Raw genomic sequence first — 18,253 nt, 5'->3', positions numbered from 1 at the left:
GTTAATTTCAGCAGCCCACTTTTAACTGTTGTTACTATGATGCCTGGTTTCTGCAGCATTTACCATATCTGAGTGTTGAAGCCAATGGAGAGGTGATGTCCCTATAGTTAGTATGGTCACTTAGATGCTAACTGTCTTTACCCTCTTCCACCTATTATTGCTTAAACTCTGACGGGATAGGAAAAGCTTTGGAAGTAGGCAGAACTAGGGAGAAATTTATGTCTGTTATCATCTGTCAGTCATTTTATATGCTGCTACCATATCAGCAGTTTTGGCTCATGACGTTTTGTTAAACATAATACCAGAAAACTAATTTTACATAACTATTTTTATTTATCAGATCACTGCAGATGAAGCAAACTTCAGCATTAAAAAGACACTCTGATTTGCTTTTAAGGATCGATAATCTTACCAGCAGCTGCAATTCAGATACACTGGGGAGAGGATGAAGGATTGAATTACCATCACAGCACTGAAGGCATTGTCTTCTCCCTAATACAGTTTTTGTCTTGCTTCTTAATTCTTTCTTTTATTCTATCTCCAATACAGACATGCTACTGCTAAAAACAATGATGGACTATACCCACTATTGTTAAGATGGGACCTTTTCATGATCACTAACATTCCTGTGTACCCGTAGGCCCCCTACTGTGCTGTGGCTCATTTAAATCCCATCTTGTCCTCTCCACCTAATCCCCAATCTCTAAAGGGGAGCAAATGTTCCCTGTTTTTCATTCTTGGATCAGCTGGGTTAATATGTGTCAGATTTGAGGGACTTCTAGGACAAATCACTGAATCTCAAATCTGATTTGGCAGGTGTTTAATAGATTTTAAAGGTTATTTTATGGCTTAGCTGCTTTGTTAAACTATATTATACAAATAAACAGGATGGTAGAGGTGGTGAAGGGAATGAGATGGGTGTTGTAACTAGTGATGTGTTTACCAAAGAGCAGTGATCATCACAGGACAAACAACCACTGAAACATACAGAAAACAACGATATAAACATGCATCATTATGTATTTTTTAAGCACATGGGGGTTGGTATACTCTATATTTTTCTTACTGTCATCAAAATTCATGAAAACATCAGAACCGTAAAATCTGTCCCTCATTACTTTCTGCCAACATAAATCCTTAAAAACACCTCACAAATATAGAGCTTAATTAAAAAAAGGTTCGATATTTTCCTAAAACAGGTGGTCACTTTAGTTTATAAGAAACATTATTCAGACAGGAGGAAATATTGCATTTGTTGGGGAATATTTTCAGTGGTGGATCCACATTTGGTGCTCTAGTAAATATTTCAGGCAGCAGTACAGAGGATGTGGAATTGAGTCAAAATGAACAGTGTTCATCAGAGTTGAATAGGTGCGTATACACAGGTATATGGTGTGTACCCACTCCTGGGCAGAGGTACAAATAGCTATGATGCATATCAGTGCACATCTTCCAGGTTACAGGCAATCATGTCTCTCTTTTATGTACAGTACTCTGTGGCGTTAACTGCAAACAGGAGACTTTTGTTCCCGGACTTTGGCCTTTAGAGCAGTGCTTCCTCACAGGCAACATTGAATCTGCACTAGGGAGGAGGAGAGCTGCTGCCCAATCTCAGGGAACAAATGACTTTAACTGCTACTCCAATTACCCATGAGCCCCACAGCTCACACAACTACAAATATGAAGTGAAGAAGTAGAAACCATTTGACAACAATTACACCGATGACAGTTAGGAGCTGGAAGGAGAGGCATCTTCACAAGGAGACGATGAGACGAACATAATGTTAGATTACAATAGTATACGGTGGCACCACAGTCAGCACTGGAGGAAATATTTAGATCCTGAAGGTTGTTGTACTACAATATAAAAACACTCCATTAAGAGTAAAAGTTGAAATTGTTAGCATAATGTAGTTTAAGTATCAGAAGAGTAGGCTACTGATAATTCAGAGAAGTGCCCCCTGTGACTGTTATATATTATTACTGTTGGATAGAGTAATCTATAGTAGAGCATCACATTTTATCAATGTGTAAAATGTCAATCTGTGAAGGAAATAGTACCTAAACCTGACAAATAAATAGAATGGAGTAAAAAGTACAATAATTCCCATGAAATTGTTGTGAAGCAGAGGTATAAACTTGGCCAAATTGGAAACACTTGTAATAATACTTGTAAGTAATGTACAAGTAACTTTAATTTATAATTAAGTACAGTACTTAAGTAAATGTACATACATTCTACATTACATTAAATTACTTTCAAATTAAACAAGTTATCTAGTTAAAGTTGGCCAGGGAGACTAGGGAATCGGGTTGTCTATTGAAGCAACAGTATACCCACCTATCACCACTATACCAGTGGTGCTTAAGGAAGGAACATGTCATCCAGTTCAACTGTGTGGCTCATTGATGTGTTTTTAATAGTTTAAGGACGCTGGAGCTCTATGGCAAAGAAGGATAAAATATATCAAGCTTTTGGATAAACACAATACTTGTAAGTATGATACAGGGCTCCAGACCAACTATTTACATTGGATTCACTGGTACACTTTAACTTTTCATTTAGGTGCACCAGCACATAAATTAGGTGCACTCAAAATTTTTCTCAGAGGATTAGGCATTTTAGGGGACAGGGGAGATAGGTGGTGGAGCAGTTACCTCTACAAATGATGTTGGGTCTGGGCTGGGCCTCTCAAGGCTAGGGACAGGTGTAGTGGGTACTGGAGCATTTTTCTTGATGAAGAAACAATCAATAGTTCTCTTTATTTTCAGTTATCGGTGTATTTTAATTTGGGGATGTTTCTGGAGGAGTACAGGGCGCGGTTTCACACATACACATGCCTTATTTTTTTCCCAGCCCGCACTCAGCGAAGCAGAATATCAGGGTCAGAGCCAATCAGAGGCAGAGTAGGAGCAGATCTTCACAGAAAGTGGGTGGGGAAAAAAAAAAGTTTCACGCATAAATATGCAGATACAGATCTGCTAAATGTCAGGCACAATGGTTCAACCAATAAAAACATTTAGTCACACTTCACAGATTTTTGGTCACATGCGCGATCATGCAGGATACGTTCTTTGTTTGTTTGGAACTCAGTGACAGTAAGAAAAATCGAATGTTGCTGGACTTATCCTTTAAAGTTACATAAAGCCATATTAACGAAACAAATCCATATAAGGTGACATGGTTCCTAGTTCTACCAATCCCACAGTGAATCAGCAGCTTACTCTGCACCCCCACACAGCTCTGAGCAGCAAAAGCAGAGGGATGACTTTGATTATAAATAGAAGAAAAATGCAGGGGAAAAAAAGAGTGTATGTAGTGAAGTTTTCTACCTGAAATATGAATATCTGGTGGGCAGATGTCAGGAGAAGGTGAAGACACTGGGGCTGGCTCCTCTGTACAAATCTGCACAGAAAACACACAAATATATTTGACTGTGGAAAAGAGTTAATGAATAAATGAATAAACATGTAGTATAGATGACAACCAAGAGATGATAGCCATTATTGAATTGCTGGGCAACGATTTTCCATAATCAGATACAAGGGAAGTAAATGAGAAACTTTGAACTGATTACAACCTGCTAATCTAAATCTAACCCCTAAAATGTGGGCACTATGTGTTTAAAGGGCTCTCCCACTCAATTCTTTCTATATTGATGTAAACCTACTCAAATTAAATCTGAGACTTGGCACTTTAATGTAGTATCCAGTATGTTATTTTGAAATTTCTTAATCCAAATGAGGTCTTTCAATGATTAATTATTAATTGAATTTTAAAATGGAACTACAAAATCAAAAACCATTTATTTATTTATTTTTGTTTTGCAATTCAGTGATTAAGGAAACAGAATTATTTTACTTTATTCCAGAGGCACGCTTCAGGTTCCATAGGTAACAAGAATTAAATTCAGTTCAATTCAGTTTTATTTATATAGCTCTAAATCATAGCATAGGTTTTTTTCAGGGCACTTTTCATAGTTATATTTACAGAGACCCAACATTCCCCCTTGAGCAGGAACAACAAGAGAAGAAACAATTCCTACCTAAATTGTACTAGCTGAGAAAAAGACCTCCAAAGTTTCGTCCCTTTTCGCTCATCAACTTTTATCTTCCATCCTACTGTCAGTAAACTGATATAAGAGCCTAACGTGTTTTGGAAACCCAAGTCTAATTATTTTTCATTCACTTATAAATACTACTGCTTCTGCTTTTTCAACACATTATCACTCTCAAGTCATCAAATATGGACCCTTTAGCGTAATTTTTCAATGTGTAGGGTATAGCATGAATGAAGCGCTACATTTATTGACGGCAGTGGAGTCACCAGGAGGTGGTTGCAGTGAATGGTGCGGGTACAAGTGCACGACTATCACACCAGAGACCGGGGTGCGCATCCACGATCCTGTCTGTTTTTTAGGCAAAAAAATCCCTTTGGTTAAGGTCAGTGAGTGAGTAACTAAACATAACCATAAAAAATTTCATTAACGTCGCATCAATAGGAATGTATATTGTACTATAAGACTGGATATTTTGGTGGAAAACAAATACATTGTATGTGAACATTTTACTGATAGAACCATACTGAACCTATCAGTGATTTGCGTAGTTAACAAAATATATTCATTATGTTGATAAAACAATGTCGTCCGATCGCAATAACATTTCATACAAAATTTATTTGCTGTTGCAATTCAGTTGTATATAAATGTAATTTTTAGGAAACATGAGAATGAAATCTGAGAATGCATTGACAGAATGTCCAGAACTGTTGGAGAAAAAGATGTCCAGATCAGGGCCAGAGTGTATTTCTGTCCCTCTCTTTCAACACTTAATTTCAGTGAAGGTGAAGAGTTACTGGAGTCTCAAAAAGTTCAAAAAAAGCTCACTGGAGATGATTAGAGTTCAATGCAATAGAGTTTATTCTTTCACAAGAGATAAACCAGAGTTAGCTCTGGAAACCAACTGAAAAAAGCATAGCTAGACATCATCTTTTATACCCCAAATTCGCTCCTCCTTGCTGGTGGGCTCTCCACTTACTTCACCTCGTCAGGAAATAACGGTGTAATGCTTTCCATATTTGGTCACATCCTCCATATATACCTGGAAACAATGGTGTCAGTCCCTTTGGAAAACCCCTAACTCTCCCGGCCTGCCTGGGTAAGTCCGGGCATCTCCTGACACCATTATTTCCAAGGCATCTTAGGCTATATTTTAAAAAACTTTAATATTTCAAAACTGTGTGTTATAGTAATAATTTTTCTTAATTCAGATTAATCATAACAGTTCTATTACTCACTGCAAGCCTAATGATTGAGTTTGAATATTAAGAGGCATTTGATAAATGTCCAATACATTCTGGTCTATACTGTAACACACAGAGTATATTCTTATTATACCTTGGCACACAGAGTATATTACTTGAGATTTTACTACTACACTGTGATATATAGGCAAACTGACCTCAGGGGATCTGATGTGGACTTTTAAACGTCCAGAGTTGCAGCTGTTTCCCGCAGCTCGCTGGACTCCATTGTGGAGAGACGTGCTGCTTGGAAAAAGTCCTTTACCTGGGATGAAAGCTATCTCCACCGTACTGTCTTGGCTAGAGACACAATACATACAAATACAAAGACATAAGCATGTACACAGTGATGTACATATAAGCAGAGGAAAGAGGTAATACTGTGGTAATGTGTATACTGTGTTTCTACAGAAATTCATAGACTCAAATTGCTTTGAGTTACTCAGTGAGCAAATTATATCTAATACAAGCACCACCCACCTGAATTTGACTTTGCTCAGTATGCTTTTGGCTTCCTCATGGGTTACACCTATCAAGGACTCTTTGTTAATGGCAATGAGCTGATCTCCAGGTCTAAGACGTCCATCCTGCACAACAAGGAGAGAGAGCCTTTAGTCATGCTGAGCTAACGAGCTCCTGGAGGTGGACCCTGCTCTGGATAAGTGGCAGAAAACGGATGAATGGATGGATGGATTTGATTAGATCTTCATCTAAATTACAATTATGAACAAACACAATCTATTTTAACTAATAAGACAGACCATAGTATTGTTTTTGTCCATATTGAATACACCATTCAAAAATTCACAGTGTAGGTGCAATAGGGTGGAGGGAGCATCATGATTTGGGGCTGATTTGCTACCTCTGGGACTGGACAGCTTGCCATCATTGAGGGGAAATTGAGTTCCCAGATTTATCAAGGTAGAGCCCTTGTTGAAATTATTCGGACCCCTGAATTTTAAATACAGAATTTAGTTTCATTCAGAAATAAATGCAAATTAACCAATTTTGTTTAATCAAAATATTTTAATAACATGTCCAATGTTACTGAACAAAAGAAAATAAAAAACAAAACTTGAATAATGTGGAATAATAGTGAAATAATAAAAACAGAAAATGTACCCCAGACACGATTATTGGGACCCTTCACTAATATTTGGTTGCAAAACCATTGCCATCAATGGCAGCCTCTTGTAGCCATCTAGAAGCCTGCTGGTAATTTCTGCCACTCTTCCATTGTTATGTGTTCAAGCTCTTTTAGGTTTGCAGTTTGAGTCCTTTTTGCAATGGTAGATTTCAGCTTTTTTCAATGGAATTTAGGTCAGGACTCATTGCTGGCCAGTTTAAAACACTCCATCTTCTCCTTTTCAATAATTCATTTCTGCTGCTGGATATGTGCTTTGGGTCGTTGACCTGCTGAAAGACCCAAGCCCTTCACCTCAAACCTAGTTTTCTGACACTGGGTAACACATTTTACTCTAAAATGTCTTGATAATCTACTGATTTCATCATTCCTTTGATACATTCCATGTGTCCAGTACCAGAGGCAGCAAAGCTGCACCACAGAATGACAGAACCTCCACCATGTTTTACTATAGGTAGGGTGTTCTTTTCCTAATGGGCTTCATTGCGTCGCCTATAATCAAAAGAAGAACTGCATTCCCAAAGAGCTCTACTTTTGTTTTATCTGTCCATAGAAGACTGTCCCAGAAAGACTGTGGCTTAACTATGAAGGTTTTTCCAAACATTAGTTTTGCCTTTATGTGCCTCTCTTTCAATAGTGGTGCCCCCCTTGGCCTTCGCCAATGGAGCCCGACTTGGTTTAGTGTACAGCGTATGGTATAGGCTGAAACCACCACTCCAGATTGTTCCAGGACAGCCTGAAGCTCTTTAGATGTCTTGTGTGGTGCTTTTTACACAATTCGCATCAACCTTTGCAGACCTCTCTCATTGAGTTTCTTCTTACCACCATGTCCTGGAATTATTTTAACATTTTTATGACTGTGAAAGGTCTTGATAACTTTGCAAACTGTTAAAACAGGGATTTTAAGATCTTTGGTGGTTGCCTCATAGCCTTTGCAATTGTTATGTTTTTAATAATAGCATTTCTCAGACAGCTCTCTTGTCTTCGCAATTGTGAAAAAGAAACTGGAAACAATCAGCCAATCAAGTCTGATCACCAACTAGTAGAGGCACTTGTTTGAGGTTTTGCTGCCAAAGGATGTTGAAACAGTTATTAAATCCAAGGGTTCACTTACTTTTCCTATCAGCACTGTGAATGTGTAATGGGTGTGTTCAATAAAGACACAAAGATTATAATTGTTTGTGTGTTAATAGCTTAAGCACCTTGTGTTTGTCTATACTTTTGACTCAGACGAAGATCATATCACATTTTAAGGGTTCACATACTTTTTCTTATGACTGTAGCCTTGCAAACACTGCCCACAACCACTTCCTTCACTCGCCTACCAAACAGCACATAAAAATGACATAGTTTCTGTAGTCCAATTGTTGTTTTTTTTTTAATGAAATAAACCATCCCAATTTGTAAAAACTCAGTACCAGAGCCTTACAAGTTTCTTAAAAGTTCAGGTTATGGGAAGCCCCAGGTTACAGGTTGTTACAGAAAATAGGCCATACTACATCTTGTGATGATATGAGCAGTTTACAGGTTTTTTTTAGCCTGGAAACTTCCACTCATGATTGACTGAAAAACTAGAAGTCAGAACTATCAGAGAGCTATCGGGAGTGTTGAGATGTGACAGCGACTCACCAGCTCTCTGCAGTTCGAAACTTTGCGAACTATTTAAAATTGGAGTCAAACCTCATTTCTCAAATGTCTTGAGGCCAATTTGAACTGATTTTCTCTAAGTGTTAAAAAAAACGACAAAACAAAATGGTTAGTCAATGACATTCCAGCGAATGCTGCATTTTTCCAATCAGGTGTAGAAAGGATCGTGTTTATGTTATAGTAAAGGAGAGAACTGTCAATCATTTATTGTACAGCATATTTGAAATTATATCTGTTTTATGCGAATACTTTATGAACCTTAACCACAATAAGCAAAGGTCAAATTCAGCACAGGCTTTGTGAAGTTCAGATCATGTTGATTCTCATTATTCTTCACCAAAAAGTGAGGAAGGATCTTATGATGACCCAGACTGTAGTCCATTGATGATCTCGATTAGTAAATGTAGCTACTGAAGCTCATTCTCCTCGCTAATTTATATACAAATCTCTTGTTCATGTTTTATATGAGGTTTTGCTACCTTAAAGCTACTACAGTTCTGATAAATGCATGGCTGCATAATCCTCCTGCTGACTCATCCCATACAGCAAATTACTGTGTATGAAGTGCTAGCTTGCTTTTTATATTACAAAAGGGATTAACAGTTGGGATTTGGGGGAAATGGACAAACTGGTTCTATAAGAAGAAGACTGAGAATCAGAGAGGGTTAATGTCAGTAGCTGTTGTAATAGAGCCAGGCATTAGTGTACAGTGTCGAGTAAATTAAAGAGACTAAATGACAGTATTGACATACAACTTTGCTTTACCATGCCCTGTCTCCAACATAGCTGCATGTAGTCTTACTACTCTGTACCATTCACCATCTGTTATTGGGGATTTTGAGTCCATAAGTCAGTGGGAAAAAAATGGGCCAAACGCAATCTAGCCTACATGACTGCTGCACTGCAGCTTCATCTCTGAGAAAATCTTCCAGTTCTGATGCTGGATTAATGCAATGTGTGTCGAGAGATGGTTATGAAATAAATAATAGTTTGTTTTTCAGTCAGAACTTATAAATGCATTGTGTTTTTATTAAATGAACAAAACTGTGTTTGTACATTTAATTTAGTTATGGTTTTTTGTTTATTGACTTAAAGCTTCATTAATTTATTTCTTTATGCAGGTTAACGTGCAAAGTACAAAATAAGTAACTGAAATAAAGGTAGCAGTACAAAAGTTTAGATATATTCCATTAAAAGTAAAATTACTACATACAAAATTTTACTTAAGTGAAAGTACTTAAAGCTGGCAGCTGACTTGGTGACAGTGCAACATACTGAAAACACAACAATGTATCTAAAAGATAAAGATAACCGAGACAATTCTTTGTCTCGGTTAATGATTTTGTCACAGAGTTCTGAATCAGTTACAATCTGTCTGTGGAGTGTTTCAGAGGTTCTGTCAATAACACACTACAATAGTCTAATTTGTTTGAAAGAGAGGGAATCTAAACATGTACCACGGCTATAGCATGGTAATTACCAAAATCCTCATTTTATTTTGTAGCAAAATGTCATAATACTCATAAAAACCCCTTTTGTACATCTTGTACCAAAAGGTAACAGCAACTGCACCTACTTAGTAAAAGCTTCCTTTAAGCACACAAACATAAGTGCAGATTCCTCTATTCTCTGTCTCTCCCCTTCATTCTCCTCCTTTCCTTCCTTGTCATATTGCCCACAGTTGACAGTGAGTGGGTGGACAGAGAGGCAAGGAGGATTGGAATGGGGAGAAGGAAGCAGGGGAAGCAGGAGGACGGGAAGAAAGGCAGTGATATGTGCAAAAAGAAGGGTTATATACGATTGTTTGAGTGTCTTGCCCATAGGATCATTGTCTCTCTACTTTATCATCATTTATATTTCCCTTCAATATGTGAGACTTCTGAGAGAGTTACTGTCACTTTGACTCTGCTTTGAAAGTAATTATATCCAAGATTCCACAGACATTTCTGCTCTGCTACTACGTATGCATATTTTTGGCCATCACACAAGTGCCATCATAATTCTATACCATCTTTTTTGCCAGTGCCATTTTGAACTCTTCACTGTTGCCCCCCTGAAATCCACTATAGTGACAAAGAATGGTAATCTATATTAAGGCTTACTTTAAAAGGGCCATAAATTCTAATGGTTACGATAACATTTTCAAAGTAATCTGCAAAAATGTCTTTCCTATACACAATTATTTAAAAAAAAAAAATCAATTCATACGGAGGAGTCAGTGGGAAGTCAGTTAGCTCAGTCAGAGAAGGACCCTAATGTTCAGGCTCCTCAGAAGCCAGAGGAAGCCTGAAAAACATATTGCAACACTGCTGAAATTTCACACGGTTCATTAATACTCAAAATGAAAAGTAACCACCACAACTTGTGCTTTCTACACTGTGTGCATCTGACTGGGGCTGGTATGTAATGAAGGGGGATCCTACTACACATCAAACAAATACATGCATGTCACCATTTAGAAGTCCAAAATAGGCCATTCGTGAGTACGTGTGAAGCAGCAGCCGTATGGAGAAGCACCATACGGCGACAAAGTAGACCTACCTAACCCTCCTAATGTAAAGTCTTTTACTAAGCTAAGTTCTTTGGCAGGAGAAATATCACATAAGTACGAGTGGAATTAAACAAAGTGAACGTTTCCGTATGTTCATGGCAAAGTGATTGTTACAAGCCAAGCTAACTAGGTTACTAGTTAATCCTGTTAGGCTACGCATTAACACCATTACACAGCCTATTCTGTAAACTGCACATTTTACATTACTTACTCAGGTTGGACATCTAATTAAACAGATAGTGTACCTAATTACTGACGTCTGGAGGAATACTACCGAACCTCATGCAAACATTGCATGTCCATGAGGTCGGAGCCACATGTGATGAGAACATGAATTAAACAATTTCAATTCGTTTGTGCACAAAAAAATAAACATTTTTCTTTTAACCATTTTTGAGAGATTGAATGTCAAAATTTTAAGAATAGGCCAATTATGTCAGCACCATATTAATGCTCAAATGATTCCAAAGCGGTCTTTTGTACATATTTGTTCAAGCAAAAAAAACATCTGTGCTTCATTATGTAGTGAGTACACTTATCTTGTTGGTCAAAGTATATTTGAATTTTCAGATGAGTCTTAAAGCCTTACTCATTAAGTTTATAATATCTGTTTCTATTTATAAAAATAGTGTAAGTTATTTTCTCTGTTGAGGCTTTTTATTCTTCGACATTTATTACTACAGCTATCTGGGCTTCCAGCGCCCTTCAAGTGTCAAAAGATCCCGGTAATTTAACACACACATGACAAGGCAAACATGAATAACCCTATCTTTAATGATTCTAATGTTATTTTAAGATATTTCTCCACCGACATGCAGAAATATGGGTCTAGCATCTCACATGAATAGACAGGTGCACAACAGCACCACTTCTGAAAAAAATCCACGGGGAAACAGTGCACCTGGTGACCAACATTTATTTGATTGAATGGGGCACGATCTTGGAACACAGAATCCAGTTCTCCTACTATATACATGCAAAAAACATGAGTAGCCAGGTTATCCAGATTATCTAAACCAAGGTTTTCAAAATCTTATCACTCAGCTTCATAAGTCAAATCTAGTCAACCCTGGGATAAATTCAAAGTCAGCGTTTATCTTTATGTTCAATTCCAAAGTTTTTCCAATTCTGACTTTGTATAATACTTGTCATGGCAAAATGCGAATGTTAACTGCAGGTCAAAGGGTGAAAGGGCACGGATTCCAGTCTCCTCTATTTAAGTCAAATGTGCTACACCCCATCGATAACCCCAATCTCCATACCTTTAATTTCAGCCCCACTACATAAAGGACATTGGCACTAGGAATTAGCATTGAATGGAAATTGTAAAGTGCAAAATCATCCAATATGGACATAATTCCCAGGATACTGGACTGAGTGAGTACAAGGCCATGATTAGTGATAGTTTAGTGGAGAAAAACACATTCAAGAATTGACCATTTATAGAAAATAGTTATATTAGGTTTGGCGGTAAGGTTATAGTCTTAAAGGGAGCTCTCAAAGAACAAAGCCCCCTTAAGAAACATGTACATGAGGATCTTAATTAAATCAACAATAACAAAAACATGGTGGATAGAGTTGTGGCTGCAAACTGCGTTATGTACATGTCACAAGACTAGTCAATAAGTATATAAGCATATATTGTGACTTGTTAGTGGCTGGTGCAGCCTTAAGGCTTTCTGGTAATTTAATATGAATGAGCTAGTGATGGTGAAGCATGAATGAAACAGTTGAAGCCAATCAGCAAATGCACACTAGACTTCAGTGCTCTGCCTGAACTAGTGCTTTGCTCCTGGAATGACAGCCAAAACTACAAAAAAAAAAAATCCAAGTTACAAAAAACTACAGTTATCCTTTAACAAGATGACAGTAAACTATGTTTCAGTCTTATCTAATCTAATGATAGATGCATGGCATAGTCAGCATTCCACAGTGTTATGTCAGTTTGACAAACTGGAGTGTAATGTCCTGGTGCAGCCTTCATGTTTTTCAACTAGCATTCATTTGCTGCTCTTTCTCCTCCGACAGACAAAGCAATCTTAAAGGCCTCCAGTGAAGTTATGAGGTTGCAGAATCCAACAATTTGTGCCTTGTTTCTGTCAAGCACAAATGGCTGGATGTTCCTTCTGACATTCTGGACAGGGTACAGAGCTCATCCATCATGTATACCAGCAGCTTCCAGATAGAATATATGGATCATTTACTGTTTCTCTCTGACCTCAACCCTCACATACTTTTACCAGTGCACTCCTGTGCTAGATACTTAAGTACTAGGCAAGTAGCCACTCTGAGACCAATCAGCTGCTCTCAGCATTTAAAAACTGGATGTGTAATTATACAGTGATTACAGTATAAATCTGGTGATATTCTATATTTTACTTTTTGTGAACAAATCCCACAAAAAAAAACAAACCCAACAATAAACTGATCCTGCTAACAGTGTATATCGAAAGTCTAATGTATCTTATTCCTCTGTGCCATAGAGCTACGCTGTCATCCAGAAACTATCAAAACACATCAATGAGATGTCCCTTTATTACCCTGAACGAACACATTGTAACTTATTTGACTCCAACCCATTTAAAACCGCCCTGCTTCCAGAAATACTAACTAGAACACCAAACGTTGATTAATCTACCACTGAAAATAGGACATTGATAAAAACCACTAGTGGTAATTAAATAAATACTCATACCAATGGACTTGGGTTGAATGGCAGACAAAGTAGGGACTGCAGGTGCTGCTTCTGCTCCTGTAGCATGTACGTATCTAACAGTATGCAAGAGAAAATCCTCTGTACTGTAATTCTGATCTCTAATTCTGTATTTGTGTGTGTGTTTGTGTGTGTGTGTGTGTGTGTGTGTGTGCGTGTGTGTGTGTGCGTGTGTGGGATAGTGGAGCAGACTGATGCCCTAAGCAGAGTTCTAGCTTGATGGCTGACCTTCACATTTGGTGTAGTGTGTCTGTTCTGGGACTCTGGGACTTCTCTTTTAAAGCAGTACTATCAGTAAAGCAACACAAATGCCAAGAAATATTCAAGCATTATTTAATATTCTTTAATCCACCCAGAATTCCTAAATATTCAACGGGATTTAATGAACTGACAGGTCTGTATTTGCCACTTTATGGTAATTTCATTCAGGCAGTCAAGGTGACGCTATAAATAACAGAGAAATTCTGTACATATTCTTTGTTGTAGGAAACAAAGAAGGCTTTTTTGGCATAGTGCAATTTATAATGTGGTGTACTGTGATATTGATATTATTACTTAAAGTATTATTAGGAGTTGCATCCTTTGGAGGATCACTGAGTTGGGACTCAGCTTGCAATCTCCCTCATTACAGGAAAAGCCACCAACTGCTCACCTTTTCCCAAAATAAAACTTATTTATCAAAATCCGAAAAGGTGAGAAAGGGTTAAAGTTTGAGATTCCTAAAAGAGATATGATTGTCACAATATTGAGTGATCATTCATTTATTTGGAGGGATTTATAATATATTTTAATCTAGGTATAATAAGACTGTTATTAAGCTTAAAATTTTGAATTTTGAAAAATGTGTATATGAATTTTCAGGTTATATTGGTATTCCATTCCATTATGTTTTTGGGTAGATGGCAGTTTCATTTTCACTTTCCTCTTTGCACCATCTCTGATGTCAATATTGATTGATGCATAAGATGATGAGAATAGTAAAAAATTAAAGACTCTAGTGTCATATCTAATTTCCTTTATAATATCAAAGTATGTCATTAACATTACTTCCCTTATTACAGTTTGCAGTGCAAATTTCACCACCAAAAACTATGGCAAAAGATATTTCTCAATATTTCTCAACAATTTTTTTTTCCACAAAGAAAAGGAGATCAAAACTAAATAAAAAGTAACTTTTAAAAACTAACAATATGATGAAACATACTATAACTTTTGTCAGTAAATAAAGTTAAGAATTACAAGGACATATGAACTAACTGATTAAAAAAGCATCATCTGTTCCCCAAATACATTTTTTTCAAAAGCTAATTTTGCTGCTTGACATGCCTAACTTAAAGCAGCATGTTTCACTTCAAACATTATGTTTCAATCAGTAATGGTAGCTAATGTCTAAGCCCTCAGAAAGAAAAAAAGTAACACATTTAAGGACTAAATACCACTACAATCTCACTGAAAATTAAACATGAAGCAGAAACAAAACAAAAGCAAAACATAGGTTAAAGTTAAATTAACATTTAGTTAAAATTACTTTCAGTTATTTTCAGTTTAACTAATTTTCAGTTACATTTCTACAGCAGTGGCGTACTGTGACTTTTACAGATAGGCAAGCAGAGCTGAGGAACCAACCAAGATAATACTATGATAACTAAAAAGCAGAACAGAATTAAAAGGTTTGCGTATTATGTAACATGGTTAACTCTAAATATGTAAACTGAATAAACATGTAGAAATGCTTCTGTAGAAAAGACTGTTGAAGTAATTTTCTAATGCATAAGTACAGTTTTGATACACTTCTGGATCTGCATCTACATCTGCGCATGTGTATAATAACGCATGCAATATCATAACTGATCTCAGAATGGTGGAAGCTAAGTCAAGGGCAGCTTGGCAAACACACTTGTCTGTAGCTAGCTATAGCTGGTCACCATCAAAAATCCCAGGTTAATGCGCATGCACAAGCATCCAATAAATTACAAGATGGATGCAAACAGACAATATCAGGTCATTTATGGGATAAAGCGCTGTTCGGAGATGTAAAGAGAAATATTGCTTCCACTTCGGTATCGTTTTAATTGATGTCTATTTTTAGCTTTAACTGGTCAAGCACTGCTTGCCTTGCTTATCCTGATGACACGCCACTAACTTAACACCAACGTTACATTACCCTTGGTAACATTAACATTACCTTGAGTTAAAGTAACCTTCAGTTAACGTTACTTACTGACTTTAATTAACGTTATTTTCAGCTCCTGTTATACATTTTCAAACTAAGACTAAGTAAATTCATTTTGAGAATTCATCAACCATGGACGAGAATGTGTCTGCTGGTCGTGTAAGTAAGCAACTGTTTGCCAACATGTTAACATATATAATATATATAATCCAATGAAGATTGTGTGACTGTCAAAATATTCGGATGTTATTCTTCCCCCAGTGGTCAAAACTCAATTATTGCAGCTTGAAAAATTCAATCCTGATTTTGTTTTAAAGCCCCTAAAAGCAGAATTGCATCCCCAAATTTTGTCCCCAATTATTGTTGATATTTTCAGTCTTGCTTGCATTTACTTATTTTCTATTTATTTACACAATTAAAACAGCGTGGTATGGTTCGGGGAAACATTACTCCTTTCACTACACCCTTAATCTTTCTCTCTCAGTCAATATCTGCAGTTTTGAGGTTTCATTTTACTTTGTGTATTTTAATACACAGAGTAAATTTTAAGCTGTTGCCCTCATTTCTTACCCGGTGACAGTCTCCTCCAGACAGCACCTCCTGGATGAAGACTGCGGGGCCATTGGGCCTGTTGGAGCCTCCTCCGATGGTAATGCCTAAACTGCTGGATCGTGTCACTGAATGAAGTTGAATCACTCCTTCACCTGGGTGACTTAAAAAAAAACACAACATAGAGACGCATAACCACATCAAACTTTGAAGTAAGGAAAAGAGGCTGGTGGTTCACATTAACCTTTATTATGCTTTCATGGCATTACTGCCATTATTGTGCACAGTCACATGAAGAGTTCAAGTGATTCATTAGTCAATATCAGTAAGTAGAGATTATAAGTAAGAAGAGATGTGCTTGAACCCTTTTACAAACTTTCCATTTCCATTTCATAGTTTTGTCACCACAGAGAAGGTTTATATTTACAGTTTATGTCCCACTTAGGTCATAGTTTGGACACAATTTTTGAAAAAGAAATTTAGAGATCCTTATCAAAAATATGAATTTTTTCAGATTTTTTTGAATTCTCAAATATAACTGGATAATATGTGGACCATTCGTGTTGCACTGTTGACCTTCTCTGAGCAAGTGGGTGGTGGATAGTACAAAACACGGTCAATCTTGCAAAAAAATTTCAAAGTTTGGATTGGTCACCAGAGTCACCAAAATACCACTGCAGTATGGGTGAGGAGAGAACCTCAGCATGGCTCAGGAAAATTCCAAATGACCAGCACAGAGCTGTGCTCTAAACTCCCAGCCTGCACAAAAGGTACAGCCCGAGATGTTACTGAATTAAGAGTATTGTTTTGGAGAGAGAGAGAGAAATTTTGATAAAATATATATAAATAAAACATATACGGAACTCAAAATACTCACGAAACATTTTATATTGGCATGATTGCATGTTTTAATAGTTAAATTATAAAGTTTTTGGTTCTCCTGACCATACAGTAACTTTCATTGCTGGTGTTATGAAATGAATGTTTCCGTTGTACAACTTTCTACTGTTCAAAATGATTGTTGAAGCACTTTATATTCTGTGAACACATGTCCTGCTTTTGCTGGGTAGAGCATCTAGGTGTGGATTATTTTAAATTTTATGTCTCAACGGCCCATTTGGCAAGAGTTATAAGGGTGCAAATCTATAAAATAGTTTATTCATCTGTGCTTAGCGCAAGTACTTGCCGGCCACAAATTGCCAACTAAGTTTTATAACAACAGGAGAGCAGTGCGATGGTTCATGTCAATCCTCTATTAACTCTTACCTGAGGGAGCGCAGCAGTGGCCCACTGTTGTTGTACGTGTTCTGAGAGCCTGCTGGGCTCAACAACAAAGGACTCTGAGAGCGTGACGAGGATCCAGATGATGTACTATCCAGGTAGCGACTGCCTTTGGATTGGAAAAAAAGATCATGAAACACAAAAAAAAGAGTAGGTAGAGATATTTAACCAAAGTAACACTGATCAAAAAGTGGCTGATGGTACGCCACTCTTGTTCTAGTGGCATGTGTTGATTCTGAGTGGTGTGTCACTGTTGGCTTTTGATATACCATGACCATTATACCAGCTTATGGCTCTTATAAACGGTATGTTGCTCATGCTCTGCACTGTTATGTACCACTTCTCATCAGCACAAACCAATTTATATTGACATATGCCATTGTTTATTGTGAAATGCTGATGCTGTGAGCAACTTCCAAATGGATTATCACTACTATATTATCACTACCAGTGGTGTGCCACTCTTGTTTTAGTGTCATATGTCAATTCTTAGTGGTGTGTCACTGCTGTTCCACCAGCTTATGGCAAATGAAAACGGAATGTCTCTCATGTTCCACTTCTGTATACGACTCCACAGTGCCCTATGGTATATTTCTTTATTGGAATGCCGCTGCTGACTATTAGTATGTTGCTGTTGCAGATGGGTGACAAATTAAAACCTAAGCAAATGAGTTGAGAAACACAACAAAAGCAGATGCTTCCAGACAGGTGCACTGCATAGTACAATTAAGCAATTAACATCCAATCACGCTCTGTGGCATATATAAAAATGCTGAGCAGCCCCAGTTGATTCAAATTTTGTATCAAGATGGCAAGAGGAAAATTGCTAAGTGACTTTGAAAGGTGCTACATTGTTGGGAGACAGATGGCAAGCGCTTCAGTCACAAAGA

General features: G+C 37.2%; 1 protein-coding gene across 1 annotated transcript in view; it reads right to left on the bottom strand.

Annotated features, from left to right (window-relative positions):
- si:dkeyp-72e1.9 (syntaxin-binding protein 4) overlaps positions 1-18,253 on the bottom strand; it is a 69,446-nt gene that overhangs the window by 18,397 nt on the left and 32,796 nt on the right. Inside the window, exons 7-13 of the mRNA XM_040116663.1 lie at positions 17,349-17,472; positions 16,104-16,245; positions 5,786-5,892; positions 5,464-5,605; positions 3,334-3,406; positions 2,905-2,919; positions 2,659-2,720 (exon numbers count right to left, since the gene is read on the bottom strand). Of these exons, the coding sequence (XP_039972597.1) occupies positions 2,659-2,720; positions 2,905-2,919; positions 3,334-3,406; positions 5,464-5,605; positions 5,786-5,892; positions 16,104-16,245; positions 17,349-17,472 (665 nt within the window). The remainder of the gene's footprint in view (positions 1-2,658; positions 2,721-2,904; positions 2,920-3,333; positions 3,407-5,463; positions 5,606-5,785; positions 5,893-16,103; positions 16,246-17,348; positions 17,473-18,253) is intronic.

Source organism: Xiphias gladius, chromosome 3 (assembly GCF_016859285.1).
Source record: "Xiphias gladius isolate SHS-SW01 ecotype Sanya breed wild chromosome 3, ASM1685928v1, whole genome shotgun sequence".
Classification (NCBI taxonomy): Eukaryota; Metazoa; Chordata; class Actinopteri; order Istiophoriformes; family Xiphiidae; genus Xiphias; species Xiphias gladius.
The sequence above is the reverse complement of the archived record's forward strand: the minus strand, read 5'-3'. Positions and strand labels throughout refer to the sequence as shown.